The sequence below is a fragment of the Pseudopipra pipra genome, chromosome 7 (assembly GCF_036250125.1).
Source record: "Pseudopipra pipra isolate bDixPip1 chromosome 7, bDixPip1.hap1, whole genome shotgun sequence".
Taxonomy (NCBI): domain Eukaryota; kingdom Metazoa; phylum Chordata; class Aves; order Passeriformes; family Pipridae; genus Pseudopipra; species Pseudopipra pipra.
In genome coordinates this window covers 20,872,954-20,897,429 of record NC_087555.1, presented here as the reverse complement: position 1 = coordinate 20,897,429, position 24,476 = coordinate 20,872,954, and the positions used below count along the sequence as shown (strand labels likewise).

Here is a 24,476-nt window from a genome sequence, read left to right as displayed (position 1 = left end):
GGAAATTCCTGGCATCTATCTCTGAATTATTCTAATTTGCATTGAGATTTCAGATCCTTGTTTGTATAAAAGCACCACTGTTATTTTGATAATCACAAGCTTTCCTAAATACACAGCAGCACTTTTCACTGAAGATCTGGATAGCTGAGTCTCAAAGAATGTATACAGGCAGTAACTGTGTTCCTACAGCTGTTTGCTTGTTTTTTCCTTACAAAAAGGGGCTGAAAGGGAGAATTCCTATTCAGTAGTGGAGCTGAAGGTTTATTAATAGAGAGACTTTTTTTTCTTCTTGTCGTTAAATTTTGTCATTACCTTTCAGTACAGAGTGTCCTCACTGATTACTAAGTAGCTCATTAAAGCTAGTTTTTAGATGTGCTTTTTTGTTCTGTTTTCTTCTTGCTGTTTTCCCTTTTTGCTAGCATGCAGATGGGGGTGGGGAGTGGGAAATAAGGGAGAGAGCATGTTCCAGAGGATGCCAGGATGACTTCAGTTATTGGATGACTGCTGTCTGATAGACGGAAAAAGGAGGAGTAAACCTTTCATTCTGCACTGACAGAGCTGAAACACAGAAACCCGATTTACAGGTAAGGGTGAAAAAAATTCCTGTTACGAATAGCTATTCTTGATCCTTGCCACATTTTTCAGATATAAAAAATGCATGTACAAGCATCTTGCTCGTTCCTCACAAATTACTGTGAAGCAGCTTTTCAGTTATTATTCCTCCTACCCGGGAGGTTTCAGCCGATGTGAGATCCATGAGCAGTGAAATCACAGACATGCCTGATGCTGGCAGCTTTCTCATGTGACAGTGTACGCATTGCATCTCATTGATGCCCAAGTTGTTCAGTAAGCTGTAGGAAGAGAGGTCATTTTGTGTGATGGAAACACTTGCTGTTGAAAATACAGTGTATGCTACCAGCAGGAAAAGACTGCTGGAAGATCTAAAAATGTTCTCTTTGCGCTTGGATAGGAAGATGAACTGCTTCTAAAACTGTCTTATTTAGTGTTGAACAAACAGGGAGAATGGTTCCTCAGAACAACTGAAAGGGATTTTGTGGATTTTTGCATTATTTTTAAGTTTGGAATTAATGTGGTTGATAATTGAGTCATAAAATTGTCTTTGTCATAAAGGAAAACATGGTGCATATAATTATGTGTATGAGACAGATAAATCTTGTAATACCTACAGCATTTGTGTGCCGGTTTTAAAAAAACTGTCGAAATAGCTTTCTTCTGCTGAGTTTGTGTTAGCAGCAGCTGTTAGTTCACAGAGACTGGAGATGGCAAGTAGCAAATAAGTTGATACGGAAAATAGATTTGTTTATCAAGCCATGCTATATGAGGATATAGGACTGCAGGCAGAAGTCCTGGCCCCACTGAAAGAATTGAGGATTTTGATATTGGCCTCACTGGGCCAAGCATTTCAATGTATCAGCTTCAATGTGGACTTACTTCCACATTTTACATGTAGTAAATGATTATTATACACATCCCCATTTTTCTGGTTTGAAGCAAAAATCTTAATTGACATTAATAAATTCTGATTATCATTGGTTTGAGAGTATACGTATTAATAAAATATATTTATAAAACTAAAATGCTCAAATTTAGTTTTAACAGATTTCAGAGATTAAAATCAGTAAATACATGTATCTATTGTTGTTGTATTCACTGAGTGAATTCCCTTAGAGCAGATCTAAAATTATTAAAAAGTGATGTCATTAAAGAAAAACTGGAACAAGTCAATAGAAGTCTTCTGAGTGCTAAAAAGCACTGGAAGAAGCTGTCCGCTTATTTATGTACCTTATCAGCTGCAGCCACTGGAGTGGTGTCCTTTCCTCCTAGCTGTTTCTTCAGAAAATGAAGCCTGGTATGTTTGCTAAAAAAAAAATCAGTCAATCAAAAAAAAAATCAATAATTTACAGCAAATGTCAGCAATTCACAAATTATTCTAAAGGCTAACGAGCTGTATCTTCTTTATTTTTTTTTGTACTGGAATGTAAACACTGGTAAATAACACTGACTGAAAAAGAGTTGAGTTGCATCCTAAGATTTGTTATTTGTGAGTAATAGATGTGTATCTGAAAGCATAAGCAGAACTGTTAAATTACAGTCTCAAATCCATGTATTCAAATCACTCTTCTCACCTCAAATGAAAAAATCTGACTCAGAGGAGCTCCAGTAACAGAGAGGAGTTGATGAAAACAGAGATCTAGTTCCACATGTGTTTAAATTATTCTGTCTCCTTGGAAACGCTGCTGCTGCTGCAGATGGATTTGGCTTTTGGTGGCTAAAAATATCTGCCGCTTAATAACGACAGCATGAAAGATACTGAATAAAACTACTGTGCTGTCACTAGTTTTAAAGTTCCCTAATGATTCAGGTATTCTACATGAACTACAGATTTGCATTTTCTGTCCAGTATTCCCTGTCAGCTGCTGCCAGCACTCACCAGCTCAGTGGAAAGGAGATAAGCTCATTAGCCTATGTTGGAGACCCTGCTGAGAAGGGAGCATGTGAGTGGGAGAAAGACTGGATGAAGAGTTTGAAATCAGGTAAAAAGTTGGTTAAAAAAATCACAGTGGTGATGCAGGTATGTATTGTATAATATTTGAAGATACAGGTTTATTCCCAGGAAAGTCTGTGATAGGAAAAATGTGCTTAAACTGTGTCTTTGTAAGTTAACAAACTGTAAATGCAAGATTTTTTTTTATTTATTGCATTAATGAATGCTTCCCTGTCAGTTGTATCTGCAGGTGACTGAAATATCATACAAACCATTTAAAGTAAAATACTAAATTACCTTAAACAAAAGCCAAAATCTAAATTACTAAGAAACGTGTTGTAAGCAAGAAATGCTGTTCCATTACTTAGCATTGCTAAGAAATTTAATCTTTTAAAGAATTTATTATTTTCAATTAAGAATTTGTAGCCACTGCTTTTAGCATTTGGACTCGATGATCCTTGTGGGTTCCTTCCAGCTTGGAATATTCTATGATACTCCTTTTTTTTAATCATGCAAGTGAAGACAAGCTATCTTAACACATTTGCTGCTCTCCAGAAAACCCTCAAACTATCCATTCATCTTGTTTCTAAAGTCTAATCTCCTAAAATGAGACCTTTTTTTATCTTGTCATGTAGAAGTAGTGCTGAGATATACAGGATACTCTGCCATGTTGTGCAGTTCCTCTGCAGGCAGTGAGCAAGACTAATGTTCATGAAAGAACAGTGGGGGAAATCAGTACTGGAAATCAGTACTGAAATAGTACAAAGAGGTGTTGCAATGAGCCAATTAGTATTACTACCTGGGCTAATCGGGGCAAAATTTCTATACAAGACTGCTTATTTCAGCACTCAGGAAATTGATGATATTCCAATCTTGGTTACAGAGCTGGACCCTACTGCCATTCTTGCAGCTGGGAGCAGCATAATCCAAAGCTGCTGTGCCAAAAGCACTGCTGCCAGTCTCAGAACCTCACTCCAGATGCTGGGAAGGTGCTAAGCAAGCCAAATGTTATAAGTCCTTTTGCAAAGAGGTGCAATAAAGATGTGTTGTTGGTTTGCTGTCTTCCATGTAGCAGACAGACCAGTTCTCCCCATCAACTGCATGCTCATTCTGCTCTAAGGTCTGTGTATCTGTAGAAGCCAGTAGGACTGATAGCAGTGTTTTTTCTGTTTTCACACTTCAGTTTTATGAAGGGTTGTGACATCTCCTGGCCAGACCTTTGCTTCAAGTAGTCCGGCAGTACCGTCTAAACAGTAGTAAACCTCTTCTGGGAGCATACATACAAACACTGAAATTTATTCTGGGATACAGATAGAAATTTCTTTTTTTCTTTAAAAAGAGCAAAAGAAAATCTTCTGCAGAGATTTTAGGTGAAGAGATTTTAATTAATGAAATTTCATCATGAAGACTTAAAAATCTGTAAGTGCCAAATACCAGATCTTCAATAGTGTTACCTGAAGGCTTTTTGAAAGGACTTTGACAGGTGCTGCTAAAAGTGTCCTAGATTACTTATATGCAGGTTAGGCATTATGAACCTGAGTTTGTGACCCAGCTTCAGCATGTCTTTCTCCTGAATCTCCTGTGTCCCTCCAGGACTTTGTGTGATTTATGCATCTTTCATTCTCATAGAAGCAGTTCTTGCTGTAGCAAGCTTGGAAAATTGTTATAAATGAAACACAAGCTCAAACTAAACAGCTTTTTTGGATAAATCTCATCTTGACAGGAAAGCTCTTTTGCTGAATGCCTCTGAATACCTTTCTCCCTGGTTGCACCTTCATCATTGGAGACCTGTATGCTAAGCTCCTGGGTTCCTGGTTGAATTAATACTATCTCTTACTCGTGTTATTTTGCTCTCTGGGGAGCATGCTGAGAAAAAACTTGAGAACTAGCCTAGAATTTTCTTCTGTTGGCTGAATCCTGAAAGCATTTAATCAACTGTTGACACCAGTTGATGTAGCTAAGAGTTAGAAAGCCATTTCACTGCTGTTATATGCAGGACTCTTGCACTTAGATGATGGGGGGATATTTGCATGCTCGGTGCATGTAGGACCATGTGAGATGCTTTTGGAAGACTAAGGGAGACAGACTGACCAGCATTGCATCCGTACTGATTGTAGAGACAGGAGGTGAGCATATGCCAGCATTGTTTCTGCATTTTAAATTCCTTGCCAGTGGAGCTAGGTAGCATGTGTTAGTGTACAATAATGTGTAGGCAGTCTAAAAGATTAGTTGATTAGAACTCGAGTGTGAAATCAGGAGTGCTGTAAAGTGGTGGTATAGAAACCCTGCAAAGAGCAGACTTGGCAGGATTTGGCTTGGATGCCAGAACAGATTCCCCAGGTTGAATTGTGCAATCTTATCCTGCAGGATTTACTTGGTACTGTGGACTTAGATAGAAGCAGTCAAAGAGAGAAAGGCTTTTTCTGTTTTATGTTTGTGTAACTTGACCACTGCTGTAAGCACAAATATATGAGTAAGATTATACTAATGGTATTCCCTGTGCCTATACAGTGTAGTCTCTTAAGTGGGATTAGCTTGCTATGTGTTTTTAAGTTTCACAGATTGTAGTACTGAAACTACCCAAGCCTACCTCTGGCAACTGGTGCTTGTGATTAGAGCTGCCAAATACAGCAAAACATGTATTGCAAGCGTTAATTTGAATTCTGAACAGCTGTTTGATTCATGTTCGTGTACCTCTGTTGTTCACTGTTTGTAAGCATACATGCAAATGATTTTTTTTGTCTGCATTAATGCAGTTCTTTACATGAATAGTCATTTTTAGAGGCAAATAATATTCTTTTTGTGAGTGATGACATCACTGAAGGTGCTTTTGCATTTGACTACCTTCTCCCCTCCCAAATTTAAAACTGTCAGTTACACAGAACAATAATTCAGTGCAATATGTGGAACCAAGCAAGCACGTTGATTAGTTCACAACCATCTCTGCTGCTGACATTTATTCACAGGTAGAAAAAATGTCTTTAAAAAAAATGAAGCTTTGTTTGCAAGCTAAGAAAAAGATCTAAATTCAAAAACAGTATTAATCACAACAAATAACCCAAACATCTCTACTTGTGAGCATCAATATTCATGATTTGACTGTGAAATTATTTGCCAAGTCTCCCTAGCATGTTATAGTACATGCTGACTGGCCAGTGGGTGGGAGTTGTTTGTGATGAGTACTTTGCAGTAATGTTTTATGTGTAACATCTGTTTTCTGCATCCTCCTGTTCAGTTTGAAGTCATTTGCTTAGAAGTGTTTTATGTTCAGAAGAGAATCTCTGTTGCTGCTACAGACTTTAAATTTTTCTGTATTTTCAGATGATACATTTGAGACAAAGCAAAATGCAGTGTGACTCATAGGACAGGTATTTATTTAATGCCTGCCTTTTATGTTTATTTTTGTTTCTATTTTCAGATAAAAAATTTTTTATCCAGATAGATTTTATCATGAAATGTGATCAGATCTCAAGAAGGAATTGGTACAAAATAAGGCTTCAAAAATGAATCAAAGAAACAAGTAATTAGATTTCTTCCCTTCCCTGTGCCCCCCAACCCCAAGTGCCAATGTATTCTTGGGCTTTTTTTCTCTTGATTTTTCCTGAGCTTTAGTCAATAACTGATTTCTGTAGTGAGCCTTTTCTCTAACTCAGGAGGATATGTAATTTGAAGCAGGGTCCTATTTTATTATTTACTGCATATGGTACATGCTTGATGTTTGTCTTCATAGGTATATTCCATGCTTGTTCAGTTTCCCAAGTGATGATGTATGAGCTGTACACTAGAGTGCTGAATATTGCAAAACATTTATTTGAAGATTTTGGCAAGAATGAAAATATCTTTGGTTTTGTCTTTGTGACTTGTCCTGATTTTGTCTGGGAAAGAGTTTGCTTTATTCTCAGTAGCTGGTTTACTGCTTTTTGGATTCAGTATGAGAATGATGTTGATAACACACTGTTATCAACAGTTGTTGTCAAGTGGTGCTTACCCTAAGTCAAAGACTTTTCGGTGTCTTCTGCCCTCTCAGTGAGGAGCTGCACAAGGAGCTGTGGTGAGCATGGCCAGGATGGCTGACCTGAACTGGCCAAAGGGATATTCCATACCACAGATCGTCATGTCCAGCATATAAACTGGGGGACTTACATGGAAGGAGGCCAGTCACTGCTTGGGGACAGGCTGGGCATCAGTCAGAGAGTGGTGAGCAGATGTGTTGTGCATCACTTGTCTGTCTTGGGATCTGTTGCTCTCTCCCTCTCCTTATAATTGCAATTATTGTTGTTGTTGTTATTATTAACTTTTGTTTCAGTTATCAAATGATTCTTATCTCAACCCACGAGGTTTATCTTTTTTATTTTTAATTCTCCCACTGCAGGGTGGGGAGGGGGAGTGAGTGAGCAGCTGCAGGGTATTTATTTGCTGGCTGGTGTAAAACCACGACACCACTGCAGAAAGGTTTTGTCAATTCCCTTATTTTCATTTTGTCTGTTATAGTAGTATCTTTTAGCACATTTCAAAGCAATAGCTGAAGTGCAAGTTAGGAGACATGCTTTTACCTCTCCTTACAATGGTTATCTAATGTGGTCCCGGAGCCTTTTTTTTTTTTGGTGGGTTACTTTTTGGTTTACTTTTTTTCTGTCCATATGTGTGTCAGTGAGACACTGAGGATATCGCAACTTAAAGTTAGGTTTTGTAGAACAAGTTTGGCAGTGTATGTTGTCGCAATGCCATAAAAATTTCCTCTTGGGAGCACTGGTATATGAACGCACTGTTTCCCTCCCCTTCATTCCCTCAGTAATTCTAACGTTACTCTTTTGGGGATTTTTACTGGGATTTGGAGATGCCTGCTGCAACGAGATTGTTGTGAAGATTTTCTAAAATTTCCAGCCTTTTTAGGTACCAGAAAAAAATCAAACCAGCCAGACTTTTACATTATTTTACTTCGTAGGTTCCAGGTAGTATTGTGACTGTTTTAAATATATCCCCCACATTTACATGGGATTTTTGTCTTCTAGTAATAACATGTTGCCTCTGAACTTTTTAAATATATGGTGCCTGCCAATTATCTGACATCATAGCAAGGCAAAGCCTGTTGCCATGGAGCTCTGAGGACCTGCAGTCAGCATACCTGCAGCTAGAGAAGTAGAGAAATGATCTCTTTGTAGGAGTAGTTTCTTCAGGGTGGAGGAAAACTAGGAAAGAAAGGAGGAAAAAATGAATGGGGGAGATGTTTAAGAAAGATGTATCCTTCTTGCAGCCCACATCCATCATATGCTTCTGCTGTGTCAGATTGCCATTTTCTTGAAGAAACTGTGTCAGGCAATTGGTGTTTGACCTAGAGCTCACAGCATTGTGTGTTAGCTGGTTTTCCTTGCTTTAATACTCTGCTCCCTCCTTTTCAACTTTGTTTTGCTTTGCCGTGGATTAATGGCACATGAGCACGGTGAGGGATGGCAGAGGATGATGTATCACATCACTGTGCAAGGATTTTTTGTGTGAAGGATATATCAACAAACAGGAAAGCTTCCAGTGCCTGCTTGTTACTCAGTTGTGTGAATCAGCAGGATGCTGCTCCAAATGAATCATAGCTACCAGACAGCTATTTAGTAATCATCCAGAAAGGTCTGTTTCTAATTGAACTTTTCAAGACAACTTTTGCTCTTTTTAACCAAATGGGTAAGTTTCATATAGCAGATCTCTTAACTGTAGCTGGTGGTTGTTTTTCAGTATTTGCCTGTGAAGGCTGAACCTCACTGGTGTCTTACTGGAAGTCCAAGAATATTCTTTCACCACTCTGCATTTGTTTTTCTTAGTTATGTTGTCTAGTTCCTGTAGTCAGTTGTGGACTTCTGTGTACTGGATTCTATACCTATGTACATTTGCTCTTTTTTTTTTTCAGAATACACATATTGCTGCAGTACTTCTGTGTTTGAGTTTTCCCATCCTGTGTGGTGGTACTTTTTCATGTGCCCTAAGTGACTTGTGTTAGCAAAATTGTACTGCTGTGTACTTACATTATCTGTAAGATTCCTCTTATCGGATACAAGATTTATGTATAGTTTTGCTTTCCATTCATGTATTGAAAAGTTGACTTTTGTACATCTTTGGTGCCTTATCCCTTAAACTTGGAGGGTCTTCTGTTCAGATGAGGTTGGATTCAGATTTCTTTGAGACTGCAGTTGCTTCAGTTTGATTCCCCAAAATGTGAGATTACCTATTCAGTTGTAATTATGGTGCAGGACAAAGACCAATTCAGTTGAGCTCAGTTGAGTTGAGTCCTGGTTTCCTGATTGTGGACTTAAGGAACCTTTCGTGATATCACTAACTTTGTTGCCTCATTGCTGATAGAAGTTTAACTGTTGCTTATTCTTGTTGGTCTCTGGCATATATCCCTGCCTTCCACTGGGATATACCACATAATGAGCAGAGAGCAGAATAACACTGTCATAAACAGCACTGGGTTGTGTGTCCCATGCTTCATATGTCCTGGTTCCTGGAGAAGTGGGTCTCGCAGGTACTGCGGGATGCCTGTGTAAACAAGGCAATCAGATAGAACATGCCTTGTGTGCTACTGTGCAGATGTGCCTCTTTCTGAAGAATATTGGCTTATGGAGAGGCATCTGTTTATACAGATGTTATTCTGAAGGGATCTCCCGCTGGTACGTAGTGTATATAAACAGTTTTAAATACTCTCTAATCTATCTGTGTGATAGCCAAGCTCTTAAATAATGGAAGTGTCTCCTTTCCCCCACGTAACATTTTCCTGGGGAGACTTGATAGCAGAAAGATTAGAATCAACAGATTTCGGGAAAGTGGCAACACCTAAATTGTATCGCAACTATTTTGTCAAACAACCTTCTCAATAATCTTTGTAGAAGATATTCAGAACAAAATCAGGCAACAGTCACACTAAATATATATATAATGGATAGTTGTGCCTTCTTTGTGTTGTGGTGATATGCAGGTTCTGCAGTATTCCTGTACCTCCTGGCTTATCTAAATCAGCAGGCTGGGTGTAGAGCTAACCTATATGCCATTTCCAATGATCCTGGGAATAATTTGTTATGGTTCATTCTATAAATCTTAATGAAATGGCTTTGCTACCAGGTTGTGGCACTTGTTGCAAATGTAGGCTGTACTGAAAGCAAGTAAATTTAAAACCCTTTGTTGTGAAAAATATTTGTTTGTGCCACTTCTTGTGAACAGTTCTGGCTGTTGAGACTCTCTATCTGCAACGGCTTTACTGATGTGCAAGATGCACATTAGTCATCCAGTCACTGTGTGGTATCGGGTGGAAGACAGTGTCTGACAAAAGGGCTTTTGTCTGGAAATCATCTCAGGCTATGAAATCGGATCTTGCTCTCTGACAGTCTGTGCACTAGTGATGATTGCAGCTATTAGGTTTGCCTTGCAGTACACTTTTGACTGAGGTTCTTTGGATCTGGAACTCCACAACTCTTGTAGCCACAATTTCAATGGGCACAGACATGGATGTGATTTAGGTCTCGCTTGTACGATAAACTCTTTGTCAGCCCATTTCTCACCCTCTTCACTGAGATGTTTGAGTGTAAGCATTTTCTTTCTCACACTCCAGCTGCTTCTTTACCCTCTTCTGCAGTCAAGCTGTAATCCTGTGGATTTGATATTGCAGGCTGTTGCCATGGAAATAATGGTGATTTCACAATTTCAGTGCTGTAAGCACTGCAGGAGGCAATGGAAAAGGTAGTTGGCAAGAGATATAGTGAGGATGTGGGGGACAATTCAGAGGAGTTGTTTCTAAATCTGTTTTTCAGGGAGGGGGTAAGGGGTTTCTTCCCCCTCTTTATAATTGTGGAGTTTCAGTGTGTGTGTGTTTAAGTTCTTTTCTTTCTTTTTTTTTCCGTGTGTAAATGTGTTTTTACTAAAGGTTGATTCATAAAAATGTCATGTATTCTTACATTTTTTGCAAAGGTTATTACAAAGTGATGCTAAATTCTCCTTTCCATGTCCTCAGAATAAAAATACAATCCTTTCTTTGCAGTTCATAGCAATTCATTTTTGGACAAAAGGGCAGAGGTTGAGATCTAAGCATATTCTATTTGAGTCATATATTTAGCCTGAAGAAATCCCTTTCAGGAAAACATTTTTTTCATAAATAGTAAAACAAGCTGAGAAAGTCATGGTGAGCATATGCATTCAAAGCTGTCTTACTGAGAGTATTAAACCCAATATATTCGTTATTTAATTTTTAGTGTGCTCTGCATATGAACAAGTTGGGAGCTGAAAGTCATGTTTATGCAGCATCTGTTCTTAGCATTATGTCAGGATTCCACTCTATACTGAAATCTTTTCTCTAATTTAGACACATCCATAAAGGTAGAGTGAAGCTTACTGGAGGAAATAACTTTGTTATAAAATCAATTGAATTGGCAGCTTAACAAGATGAAGGCAGTGGCATTCAGAAGCCTGAGAACTTTTGGTACTATACGCTTAAAAGCATCAAACAGCAGCCTTTTTTCCCCAGCTATTTACAACAGCGTTTCACTGATAAGCCTAGTCAGAGAGGAGATGTTATCTGTAACTTTTAACTTGAGATCTTAGAATTAATTTTCAGTCTTCAGTAGAATGTAATCAGTAGTGATGGTGATAGTAAACTAACAAGATATTTTTTAATTAAAGATAGAGAAAAAATGTTTCAGCACATCAGATGTGTTAAAATGATCTAGGAATTGCTTTAAAATATCTTGATATTTTTCTGCTTGGTATTTTATAAATGGGTATATGAAGATCAGCTGTTATATATGAAAGAGAAACAATAAGGAATATTCAACATGACTCTGGCTTTGTTGGGCAATGTTATTAGGAAGTCAAGTCCATAAGGATAGATTCAGTCCCTTGATACTTGTTTGAATGGAAATAGTCTACATGTGTGCCAGTACTCATATCTGAATTTCAAAAAGGCTATGCAAGGAACTCCTGCATAAATTAAAATGACAAAATGAGCCAGAACTGTGTTTGCAGGGCCTGCCCTGATGCTAAGTGTGTCATACAGCTCTCAAATCTAATTGCAAATGTGGGCATTTGTTAGTACTGAGTATTACATAAATCAGACCTTTAAAATAAATCAAAAGAGAATATTTTTTTCTGAACTATATTAATTAGTGAACACTGATTTTTGTCATGTGATGTTTCTTGGTGCCAAGTAAGTTTCTAAGTGTTGTATAAAGGCACATTTTTGATGAATTATATTGGAGTATGTATACTTTATGCTTGGCCCAAAATTGCTGCGTGACTGAAATATATATATATTTACACATGAGATTGGTTATAGAATTTTGTCTGCACTGGCAGAATACAGGTAGCATCTACATTACAGATGATAAATTTACATGACGGATGATAAATATACCGATAGGGGTTTTTTGACTCCTTCTTGGAAAAGTTGTTTAAAACTCTTGGTAAGGAGCCGTTTAGCTACAGGTAGTAGCATCTGATTGGTATGTGAACTCTTCCAGGGTGAATGAATTGGAAGACCTGCACAGGAGACAGGTGTGTCAGTGCCTCATTGCCTCTGTTCCTGTTACAGGTGTATGTTGAGAGCATTGCAGCGATGAGTGGAATTTTAAAGAGGAAGTTTGAAGAAGTTGGTGGCACCTCACCCTGTTCCTGTGTGTGGGAATCAGATGATGACATGTCTAGCAGTGAAAGTGCTGACAGTGGAAGTAATGTCCATCCATCCACTTCTAATCATTTTACTCGTAAGTACTAAAGTGATATGTCAGGCACGATACTGCTTTTTATACAAGCTAAGAAAGGCTCATTTTACTTGTAAGAAATACAGTGAAGGCTATCTGCTTTTATTTTGAAGTGTTTTTCTGTTTTATTACATTTAAATGCTGACACCGTGAGGAAGTACTTATTTTTGAAAAAGAACTATTTAATCTGGTAATTGTTTCTGTGAAAATTTGTATGTCAAAGTGAGTTTCAGAGGAAACTCCACTTTTATGCTTTATCACTCATATCTAGTTAGTATGAAATGTTTTAAGTATATATGAGTATGTCTTCCATTTTGGGTGATGATTTGGGGGGAGAGCTAATACCAGCAGTAACTACCTTTGAAGGCCAGTGCTTCTGCTTAGTGCTGTGTGTTCGGAGTTGAGAGTAGAGTACGCCATCTGTGACAGAATCTGATCAGTCATCCTGCCCCCTGAGCCAGTGCAACCATACGACTTTCAGTCTTTTTCTTTCACTCGTTACAGGAGTAAACAGATGAAGAAATTTATAATCCTCCCTGAGAGGGTGTTAGATTCATATTTGATGTCTCCATGAGACACTTGGAGGACGAAAATCCTTTTCTTGTTCCCACTCCAACAGCTGAACATGAATAGTTAATTTACAGCATATTTTTCTTCTGACTTCTCAGGTTGAGATTACCAGTTACTAAACTGTCATAAATTGCGGACTATATAAAGCTTCATATTTGCATTAAACAGTGTGTAAATAAGTAGCAGTAAGTGATTTGGACTTTATTTGACAGTTCATATGTAGCAGCAAGAAGAGTGTCTCCATTTTTTAGAATTTTAGGTATTTTCTAGCCTAATAAAGCTAGGTCAGAGCTATTTGTGAATTATAACTGTCAATGGAATTAGTGTAGCTCCTTATCCCAAAAGGAAAAAGACTCCTCTGAGTAAGAGATACTTCTGTACCACCTTTTCTTAGAGCAGACTTTTCAAAAGTACTCTGAGGACCTGGATGTTCAGCTGAGGGTGGTGGTGAAGGGATTGTGTTTTACTTTGACTGGGCACCACAGGAATCTGTTCTGAAACATGTTGTTCTTAACATCTTTACTGATCACCTGAAGGAGGTGACAGTGACTTACATCATTTGCAGAGAACCACACTGAGGGGAATGGTTGGTGCCCTTAAGAGAAAAACTCCCATTCAGAGGGACCTGGGCAGACTGGAGGAACAGGCTGACAGGAGACATGCAAAATTCAGCAAAGACAAATACAGCTATGTACCTGGGAAGGAAAAACTCCTCCAGTGACACAGGCTGGGAACTGACCTAGAGAACTGTGTCCAGGTTTGGTCCCACAGTGCAAGACTGATAAAATGGAGCAAGTGCAGCAGAGGATCACCAAGGTCATGAGGGGGCTGGAGTGTTCACCATATGAGGAGAGAATGAGGAACCTGACCATGTTCAGCCTGGCAAAGGGAAGGCTCTGGGTGGACCCAGTAGAAATCGTGCAGTACCTTTGAGGAGCTCACGCAGAATGTGTGCAGCTCTTCCTAGTGGTCAGTGATGGGAGAGTGAGGAACCAATGTAGATTGAAACAAGATGTGTTCCGGCTGGATATAAGGAGAAACTTTTCTCCTTGAGGGTAGCCAGGCACTGGAAAAGGTTGCCCAGAGAGGCCGTCTAGTCTCTCTCCTTACAGATTCTTAAGACTTGGCTGGCTAAAGTTGTGAGCAGCCTTATCTGATATCTCAGCCATCCTTGAGCAGGAGGTTGGACTAGAGACCTGCTGAAGTCCTTTCCAACCTGAATCATCTGTGAGTTTATAGCTTACGTGCATCAGAGGTTCAGAGAGAGCTGAAGTAGCACTGCTTGTTCTTGTTCCAGAGCCAAGTTCACTGGTAAGCTGAGAGTGGTAGCAGCAAGCACATGTCCAGAAGCAGTTTGTACAGTGCTGTGAATCCACAACTAGACTGCTTTTGGGCCTGGTCTGATAATCTGTAGGGAACTGTGTTTTGCTTTATCAGTTTACTATCTCTGAGATCTATTTGCCCCTTTTTACTGCAAAATCTATGTGTTCATCCTGTGTTCTGATTTGATACTTTCATCTCTGCTTCACCTCTGTGAATACAGATGGCAGACCAGTACTTACTGGGTTTGAAAAGCCCAGGTTTTCTGTAGGCTTCTTGCTGAATGTAGAGTGCTAGTGGGAAGAACAAAGACTGGGATGATTTGAGACACAGGTAGATAGGAGATGTCCCACTCCCCCCCTCCCCAACTCATTACCCTGCTTTAATGGTGCTTGAGGCTCTTGATGTTGGCTTTTAGAACTTGAACTCTCCAAATTTAGTGATAGAATTTTCAGCCTGGAATTTTTTCTATTTCACAGTCTGCCAGTGCTTTTGTCTACTGAATAGGTTTCAGGGCATGATGCAGATACATTTATTTTGTTTAGCTTTAATTTGTTTTCCATTTTTATGTGGTTTTGATTTTTGGTTGGTTTGGCGTTTTGTTTTGGTTTGGGATTTTCATTTATTTATTTATTTTCATTGTTTCGTTCTTGACAGAGTGGTTTTCAAAATTCTACAGTAATCTGTTGGTTTTTGGAAGTACAGTTTTATATTTTTCTGGGAAGAATGGGTTTATTGGAGTGATTGCTGCAACAGATTACTACTTACTGAAGATTTTTTGGAGAATCTAGAATTGTGCATTTTGTATTAAAACTCATTTCTTTACAATCAGATTCTGATAGTAGTGGTTTTCTGATTCCTGTCCTCTGTTGTGGTTATTTTCTATTAGTCATCAGCTTCTGCAAAATCCAAATGCCCAGTTTATTAACAGTCCAAAATCCCTAGATGTAAAATGGAAATCAGTAAGAATATTTCCAAATAAAGATTTTTTTTGTGTGTGTGTAAGGAGGTTGCAAGATTGCATTGCATAACATTCGAATATGGAGCAAAATAAGAAAACACTTGCTGTTGCAAACAACTCTATCCTCACAAGCATATGTTACACACAAAACAGCAGGCTTTTAGAATATGTAAGGCATGTTTGCTCTAGCCTCATCTGAGATGAGTGTAAAATTCTTACCTCCTCAGCCCACTTTATGCAGTAATGTGTTTATTCTGTACACATGGTGTTCCATGAAGTCTGCTCTCCTAATGTGTGCCCAAAGCCATTCTGCTGTTCAGAAAAATCTAAAAAGATTCATATAAATTCTTCCTACTCTTATTTATCAATACATGTGCAGATTCATTGCTTCTCCAAGGGACTGCTGAGACACACAACAGCAATCTAAAAAATTCTTTATTGTGCCATGAGCTCCAGTAAACCCTGTCAGTACACAGTAATTCTTTGTGACAGTGGAAAGTTATAACAGTATTTTAGAAGCTGAATGTAGATGAAGGCTGCTGTTAATAATTAATACTCAATATTATACATTAATATTTATATTTATTTTCCTGTGGTAGCATGTTTTATTAAAAAATAAGTGTGCATATCCAAATCAGTTAAATTGTTACAGTACCCTTATATTGCTTTTCATTTCCTCAGTGGCATCCATGGAAATGAATATGCCTTTTTCAGAATCAAAGATACAGGTCTGCTGCATGTAAACACATATGCATATATTTATAGTGTGAAAAAAAAGTGTAACTATATATGTATATAAGCTTTGTCAAATTACATAGATATATGCACATGTTGTACATGTATATGTACAAGTGCAGTAAATGTGGTAATGGCAATCAGAAGCGTTGAGTGATATTTTAACTGTAAAGTCTGAGAGAATGCCATAGAACTGAAGAGTAAGAAGCTATGGGGGTTTATCCATGTTGTTGAGTAGGGTCCCAATCATGGTAACTAAAGAAATATATCTGTCTCTCTCCCCCTGAGGTTTAGGATTGGTGTGAATCAGGCACTTTTCCAATAAGAAGCCTGCACTATATAATGCAGTAAACAAATGTCATGCCATTTTTTAAAGGACATTTGATTTGTATTTTTTTCCTTTGTTCCCTTAAAAAAGTTTACTATTTTACTCATGGGTTGTTCGCTAGTTATTTTCTGGAATCAGGATTTCCCTTTGTTTTAAATCATAACTTTTTCTTCTAAACTCAGGGTTAGGGAACAGGTGAATTTCACTGGCTCAAACTTTTAACTTCGATGCAACTGGAAAGTTTCTCTATGTCAGTTAAACGTTTGTAGATTGCTGAAGCATGTTACATACCAACTATGCTCACCCCTGCCATTAAATTAATTCTTAAGCAAGGCGGGGATGGGGGTGTGGTGTGGGTGTCAGTGACCAGTTTAACAGGTCTGGAAATGGCTAGATGCAATCATGATAAAACAGAGTTTATTTAAGATAATTCTAGAAAAGCATAGGGAATGCAAGTACCTGTTTGCTCTCTATTCAAAATATGTGTACCTAGTTATTTTGAAAAAATAAATTAAAGGCGAAAATATGTCTTAGGAAACTAGCTGAAACAAAAAGTCTCTTAAATTTCATCACAAAATTTAATTCAAGGCTCTGAGATTATTGGTTTTTTAAAGATCTGAGTACTTCCACATTCACATTGCTGCCTTTCATGTTATTTGTGGTTAAGCTACTCAGTTTGCTCATCTGCAGTGAGGCCAGCCCTACAGTATTTCTGTGTATTATGATTATTTTCTTTTCAGCAGGATGGTCTCTGCTTAACAGGCAAGTGGTTGCAGTAAGCCCTGTCAGTTAGTAATTATGAAGTGTCAAGTGGTTCCAGTAAAAGGCGGAAGAACTCTGTTGTGTGGAGTTGGTCTGTGAATTAGCTCTGGGAAATGGAAAGGCTCTTGTAGCCTTTGTTAGTCAGGAGTAGAGTTTTATTTTACAGAGTTTCATGTCATGGGGGAAAAAACCTGAAATAATGTTTAGAATGAAGCTGAATCACCTTGGGTTGGGGCAGAGGCCTGCAAATTAGAAGTCCTTTTCTGAACAGCATATGCAAGAGACAGAAACTAATGGCAATATAGATTTTTAAAGTGGTTTGCATCAATTTAAAATGCCAAAACTGGGATCTCAGGAATGCTAAGAACACTGACCAAAAGTCCCTCCAGGGTATCTGAGATGTGTGATGAGAGAAATTCTGTCCCCTTATAGCACTGAATGTTTTGGGAAGGATCTGTTTGCTGTTAATGTAGCCAGTGTGTAGAGCAGGAGTGATAAATACTGTCACTTTTCAGACTGAAAAGATTATAAAAAACAATAATAATACGTGTTGTTATAATATTCTTTGTTGGATTTGGGAAACTGCTTGGCTCCCTAGTTAAATTCACAGAAACATCTCCAATACAAAAACCTGAGCCTGCAGACATTTTCCATTACCCTGTTGTTATGTCATGACTGACTTCAGTTTTTACAGTTTCTATGACAACCGTGATTTTGATTGGTAAAGAATCAAGTACTAAAGGATTTTTTTGGGCTGTACAGTATTTTTCCATCAAAGGAGTAGAGTGAAAATATCAAGATGCTTTTCGCTAATCAGTGTTGAAGTTGAATTGCTGTCTAAATGTGGATACCTGTTTGTGGCAGACTCCACATACACTAATTTTTGAGATAGAAAATAGCCCTATTACAGTTGCCAAATAACTGTCTGTAAAATTAATGATAATTTATACTACAATTTAAGACGTTCTTATTTCTCAAGTCATGTAGATATTTACATTTCCAGGTTAACCCTTAAGAAATGTACTTATCAAGACATGGTTCAAAGCAACACCATTGGATTGTTTTCAGAGATTCTTTGGCAGTTTTTGCAAGTCATCAGCAAAATGGTACTTGATGAAATTTTGTTAGGTGGGAGTCAAAAAAAAAAAAAGAACAGAATGCACAGGTCAGCAGTTTGTGGTTACTGGGGAAATACAGAGAGGAGCTAATGAAGAGCTGATCAGGGTGGGAAGACAGCTTGTTCACTATGTCATGTATGAAGGAAAAGAGAGAAGGAGGTTCCCCAAGATTAGAAGCTTGACAAGCAACAGGGTGTTTTTCATTAGGAGCAAGAAAGCAGTGGTAACAGATTTTACTTAGTAAATATGTCAGCTTGCAGAAAAGGCTACAGATTGGCTGGCTCAAAACTGGGAAAAGAGGGGGGGCTAATGAACAGAATGAGAATGAGCCAGTTTATCAAGATCAAAGGAATTTAATGCTCCAGGAGTTTGCAAATTCTTAATTGAAGTGAGTCATCCTCTCTCACTACATTGATGTGTATGGAACATATTTCGAAAACAAATTAGAAAATTACTGGGAAATGTTGATTGAGATTCTGTAGCACTTCCGGATCTGTTCTGTATTTATCAGTTAGAGAAAGCACCTTGCACTAAGAACATACGAATAAATTCTGGTCCATATTCAGGAGTATGTACAGTCAGCAGGTCTGGAACCATCTTCTGCAGGCAAATCTGGGATCTCTAGTTCAGAATGATGCTAACAGTGTATGAAATTATGTTTGCTGATGGGTTGTTTTCTGTGAGATTTGATAAAAATTAAACAGAATTGTTGGATATTGCCCTTGGTTTGTTAAACAGAGTAAAAATTAGATCCACAACTGAAGTAGTGTACCAGATCAACCTTTAGCCCCTGATTTTGGACTTTTTATAGCAGTTGCTGTCTTTAGATGCTATTACAACACGCAAAATAATTTAAATAACTTTATGGTCTAATGTATAGAATGTGAAGTTTTATTTGTTCTCTCACCAGAGACTCATGCATGCAATTTTAAAAATGCGAAATCATGATGAGCATGGATTTCTTGACATAAAGGAACATACCTAAGCCCACAGTCTTGAAAATTCTTTCAGAAGTTCTTCTTTTAGCTTGAATTTGAACTAACTCAGCCAACCTCCTTCTCTGGAGAAACCATAAGGTTGGGACGTAGATGAGCTTACTTTTAGTGAAGACTTGCTTCATGGTCTTTAGCAAATAAGATCAGAATTTTAAAATGTATTTCTAAGGGTAAAAAACCTTAGGATGTCTTGGGTACTAAAAGTCACTGTCCTGTTCTTCAGATAAGAAGCAGCATTATGACAACATTTGGATACCAGTGAAACTGTGGGTGGCCTGATACCATTATAGTAGCTTCTGTAGGGAAATAATTGGTGAATCAAATCAAGAAGGAGGGGAAAATGGATTTTTCTGTTACCAGTTTATGACTTTGAATAGCTTCATTTTTGTCTGAAAAAAATGTTTCATGCTTGCTTTCTCTGCTCTATCCTAACGCTGGCTTTTATCCCTAGTGAGAGTCCCAATGGCCCTTCAGCAGATTTCTTTGAATTGTTTCTTACAAAAGCAAATGAAGCTTCAGAAAGATTATTGCAATATTCTCTCGTTATCTAGTGCCATGTTTAGTATGTATTCTGCATTTTATACTAGTTTACGACTTTTCCTACCAGTCTGTGTAAGGATGGCTTTTAAGATGTTTTGAAATTTAAAGCCAAATTAGATTCAGTGCTTTTAACAAAGCATGTTGTCCTACTGGCCAGGTTAAATGTGCCCCTGAGCAACCTGATCCTCGTGGGTGGCATCCCTGCCCATGGTGGGGAGGTTGGAACTAAATGAACTTTAAGGTACCTTTCAAACTAAACCACTCTATGATCATGCTTTACTGTAAACTTTATAACTAATGTCAGTCTGTACCACCCTCCATACATGAGCCATTGGGTTGTGTTTTCTCCTTGCTGAAGGTTGCTCTGTTGTTCTTTGCTCACACAAGCAACTGATTTAGCAATAGGAATGACTCAGGGGAGGTAACACCAGAAGGACAGCAACTTAAAGGCACAGTTTCTGCTGGTAGTAGATCTTCTTTTAGAAGTTCCTTCAATCCAGTGGCTTGTTCCTGGTCAAAGGATTTTTCTCCATCAGTTGATACAGCTGTTGTTTGTATTAATATGCTGTAAGAGATCTTCAGTCTCTAACAGTAAGCTGGGAACAGCCTTCCATGGGATTTGGTTTGGTTGTTCATTTTGTGGTTTGTTTTTGGTTTGTTTTTTTTTTGTTTGTTTTAATAGACTAGCAGTTGTGCTTGCAAAGCAGAATTAATTAACAAGCAGATGTACTTAGGAGTTGTATCTTTTCTTGGTGCTTCTTGATGAAATGCTGTTTTAATGCTTACAAGAAAGATGCAACAGTATTTCTTATTCCTGTTTTCAGTCTTATTAGCCTTCAATGATTGTATTGTACTAGGGTTTTTTGGCCCTACTGGGCCTAGACCTGGAACTGCTTAAGATGAAAGGCTGTATCTGCATACAGGAAACACAGACTTCCTCCAATAGTTTACAGTCTTATAAGACAGTAACGATATACAGTGAATGTAGGACTGTAGGGAGGACTAAATCCATGAGAATTACTGACCTATGAGCAAAAATTTCAAGAACTTTGACTGAAACATTAGGGAAAAAGAAAAGTATTCTGCTTGCCAGAGGCTGTATTGACTTCTTACTTTCTTCTTCCTCTGTAGCCCTGATTCATCTCCCACATGTGTTCTAGTCTTGCTCTTTGAGATGTCCTGGTGCTCATGGCAGTCCACTGGTGTGCACTGAGCATGATGGTGTATTGGAGATCCTGATCCTTACAGGAACATAAAGAAATTGAGTATCAATCCCCTCCACAAAATACTGTAGTGATGTTTTCAGCAGTTGCAGTTAGGAGAATATATACAAACTATTGTTTGTTTGGAATTTGCCAATTCAGTGTATTAAAAACAGCTTCATGAATTGTTTGATTCTAAAGCTCTGATGGAAACTAGACAACTTTCTCAAGCTGTCTCCATTCAATGATGGCTTGTCTGTTTGTCTTTTCAGCAGTCTTACTGTAGTGCCTTGTGTTCATGTACCTGTTCATCTGTATGTTTTGAACTTTCAAAGCAGGTGAGGGGACATGATTCTTCACTGATGGTATTCAACAATGTTGATCATCGTTCTTCTGTTCACTGAATATGTGGCATTTTTGGTGTTCTGATCATGAAGGTGAAAACTGATGCTACCCTACTGCAATGTATTTGTAGCATTAATAGCATTAAGGCATGTGGGTGGCTTCCAGACCTCAAAGCTTATAATTCAGAGTTTTTATAATACGTGAAAAAAGAAGTAGCTCATTTAGTCTGAACTCACACAATAGTGATACAATTGTTCTGAAGGGGAAAACCACTTAGCAGTTATCAATGGCATTGGCTTGTCCTGTTGTTTCCCAGTTCACTATCAAAGCCAGTTCACTCTTCTTGTAACATGGAGTCTTTTGTGTTTTAATGAATTCATCATCAATTATATATGCCCCAGAGTAATAGTGGTGAGAAGTTTCACTATCAAGCTGACTGAAGACTATATGACTTTGTCCCAAGTGAGGCTTTAACTGTTGTTATCCGTGGCTCCAGCCTTGTTACATGACTAGTTTTCACTGTGTGCTTGTGTGCAAAATATTAATATGCCAACCCATTAACTCCCACTTGCAGTGAATGTACTCAATACGTTGTCACAGAACTAAGCTTAACCTAATGGCAGTGCTTGTTGACTTCTGTGTTACTGATGTTTAGTGAGTTGCTCTGTATAAATATTTTTTGTATTTACAGCTTCTTGTAAAGTTGTTTGTCTCCATTTTGGAGATTTCAGGCTTGAGATACAGACAAAGAGCAGATTTTTTAGAACTGAAAACTAGGGTTTGTGTGGTTTCAGCTGGTTAGCTGAGTATTTTATCTAGGTGAGGAGATTAGGAAAGGCTTTTGAAAATGTTTTAAGGAGTGGTGTTTGGAAGTAGACTAATGGCAATTCCAAGCACTTCTTTAGCTTTTCTTATTTTCAATGAGGTATGATTGTGTTTGTACATCACCTGCTAGGAAAGCAGCCATAGGCAGTGGTCATCTGCAGAGCAATGGTTCAGCAGTGGTTACTATGGAAACCATAGGTGACCTACATTTTACCAAAAAGTGATCAAGTTTCTTTTTGTTTTTTAAATGAAGCACACCCATTGATTTCTGCTACTGCTCTTCATCTTTTACACATTGTTTTACTTAAGTAGTATTCTTGGTTTTGAGTGATTAGTGTGGAATGGACATAAAAATCTTGGAGCAGAGATACCATTTCATTGTTACACTACTATTTAAAATTTTTGCCTTTGCTGTCATGTCTAATTGTGTGTTCTTAGCAAGAAGGTAACACAATTTAATTAATTACTTTGTGCATTATAATAATGTATTATTTGTATAGCTACCAGGATGTGATCTGTGAGAACTTGCAGTGGCAAGGCTCATTCTTGTGAATTTATGCATTTTACTAACATTACAAGTCAGTAGGCTACTGTATGAATAAAGCTACGTGAACTATTGGACTTCAAGTAACCATCAAAAATGTTTTTTGCTTTAGTAAATTCATCTTCCTTTAAGGATGTGAGAATTTTCTCAAAAAATGAGAATATTCTGCAGACAGACAAAAGAGCAGCCAGGAGAGAGGACAAAGTGTGACATTTCAGATAAAGCTTAAGTTCACATTTTAAATATACATTTCTCACTGTGAGATTAACACAGAATGGTAGGAATTGGGTCAGAGCACGTGCCTAGGAAAGTCATTAAATGTCGTGATATGTCTGGAACTTTGACTTGCAGATGAGCCAGGCTTGGATTTTTAGAAAATTTTGTTAAAACAAAATGGAGAAATGATTTACTTTAATTTTTATTATTTTTTTTTAAATTTGGGTGAATGTGATGGTCTTTGTATAAATACACTGTTCTGTTTTGAATTGTTTATTGTGCTTTGTAGGTGAAGGAATCTTTAGTTTCACACAAATTAAGGACAGAGAAATGCTACAATATAGACTTTTTTGAGACCAAATATATTTTTTGTCATAAATTTATGGACCATCTGCTAATTACTGAAATCTTCTTGTAGCCATGAGTCTCTCATGACATTTGGATCATAAGCACCCTGCAGCTGGTAATGGAACCACCTCCAAATTTCTCCTATATTTCCCACTTTCTCCCCTGTGCCCACGCATCTCTTGTAGCCTTTTTTTTGCACTCATTTTCATCTATACTGCACGGCATGCTATGCTCCATCACTTCAGTCATATGTTATTAGATTAGCTAAAAACTCATTTGTTTGCATACCTCAAAAATGAAGACATGTTTTGTTACCTTTTTTCTTGCTTCAGAAAGCTCGAATTGTGTGCTCTGTGTCCATCTGCCTACGCTCTGATACATGCAAACAGCAGCAGTAGTACTGGCAAGAAATATTAATGGTGTAAACCAGGAAGTACTAGTTGCTTTTGGATTTGATCTAGTTTGCTTTTATGATGCAGAATTTGATTATCACCTATACTTCCTGTATTCACAATCAAAATCTTCCCAAATCATATCGATCCTAAAAAATCTGATGTATCCCTTGAACAGAGAATAGCACAATAGCCAGTGTTGCAGCTCTGATGCTCAAGATCATAGCGAAGACAATGTGTAGGATGTAGGAGTGGTAACCCAGGAGAGTCGTGGCCTGGGCTGAAGGAGGGTGTGAAAATCACCAGGGGTGTAACTGGAGGACCAAAAGCTAAGACCGACCAAGCTAAGATTTTTACATCATTTTAAAGCAGGATCTGAAGTATTTGGGGCCAGAATGGAAAGAGACACTATGCTGGTGTTTGCTGGGCTGGAGTTAATTTTCTTCACATGGCTGGTATGGGACTGTGTTGTAGATTTGGGCTGAACACAGGGTTGATAATACAGAGATGATGTTGTTATTGCTGAGCAGAGCCAAGGCCTTTTCTTCTTTCCGTACTGCCATGCTGGCAAGGAAGTGGGGGATGTATGGGAAACTGGGAGCAGACACAAGTGGGACAATGACCCCAGCTGACCATAGGGATATTCCAGACCATATGACATCATGCTCAGTATATAATGCTGGGGGGAAGAATGAGGAAGGGAGGGGATGTTTGGAGTGATGTGTTTGTCTTCCCAAGTCACCGTTACCCATGATGGGACCCTGCTCACCTGGAGATGGCTGAACGCCTGCCTGCCGTAGGAAGCAGTGAATTAATTCCTTGTTTTGCTTTGCTTGCATGCGTGGCTTTTGTTTTCCCTATTAAACTGTCTTTATCTCAACCCACAAGTTTTCTTGGTTTTACCCTTGGATCCTCTCCCCAGTGCCGCTGGTGGGGGAGAGAGCGAGTGGCTGCGTGGGGCTTGGCTGGGGTTAAATGTGGCAGACACAAACAGGCATCTGAAATGGCAAAGCCAGGACTGTTGCTGGCTTGTGTCAC

General features: G+C 38.3%; 1 protein-coding gene across 5 annotated transcripts in view; it reads left to right on the top strand.

Annotated features, from left to right (window-relative positions):
* Positions 1-24,476, top strand: part of CSRNP3 (cysteine and serine rich nuclear protein 3) — a 104,929-nt gene that overhangs the window by 16,593 nt on the left and 63,860 nt on the right. Inside the window, exons 1-2 of one of the 5 annotated variants that reach the window (XM_064660997.1) lie at positions 461-584; positions 12,069-12,240. In XM_064660997.1, coding sequence (XP_064517067.1) covers positions 12,093-12,240 — 148 coding nt within the window. In that variant the 5' untranslated portion in view covers positions 461-584; positions 12,069-12,092. Of the gene's footprint in view, positions 1-460; positions 585-2,416; positions 2,556-6,604; positions 6,704-12,068; positions 12,241-24,476 lie in introns of those variants that run through there. The other 4 variants (XM_064660998.1, XM_064660996.1, XM_064661001.1 and 1 more) reach the window with 4 other exon arrangements.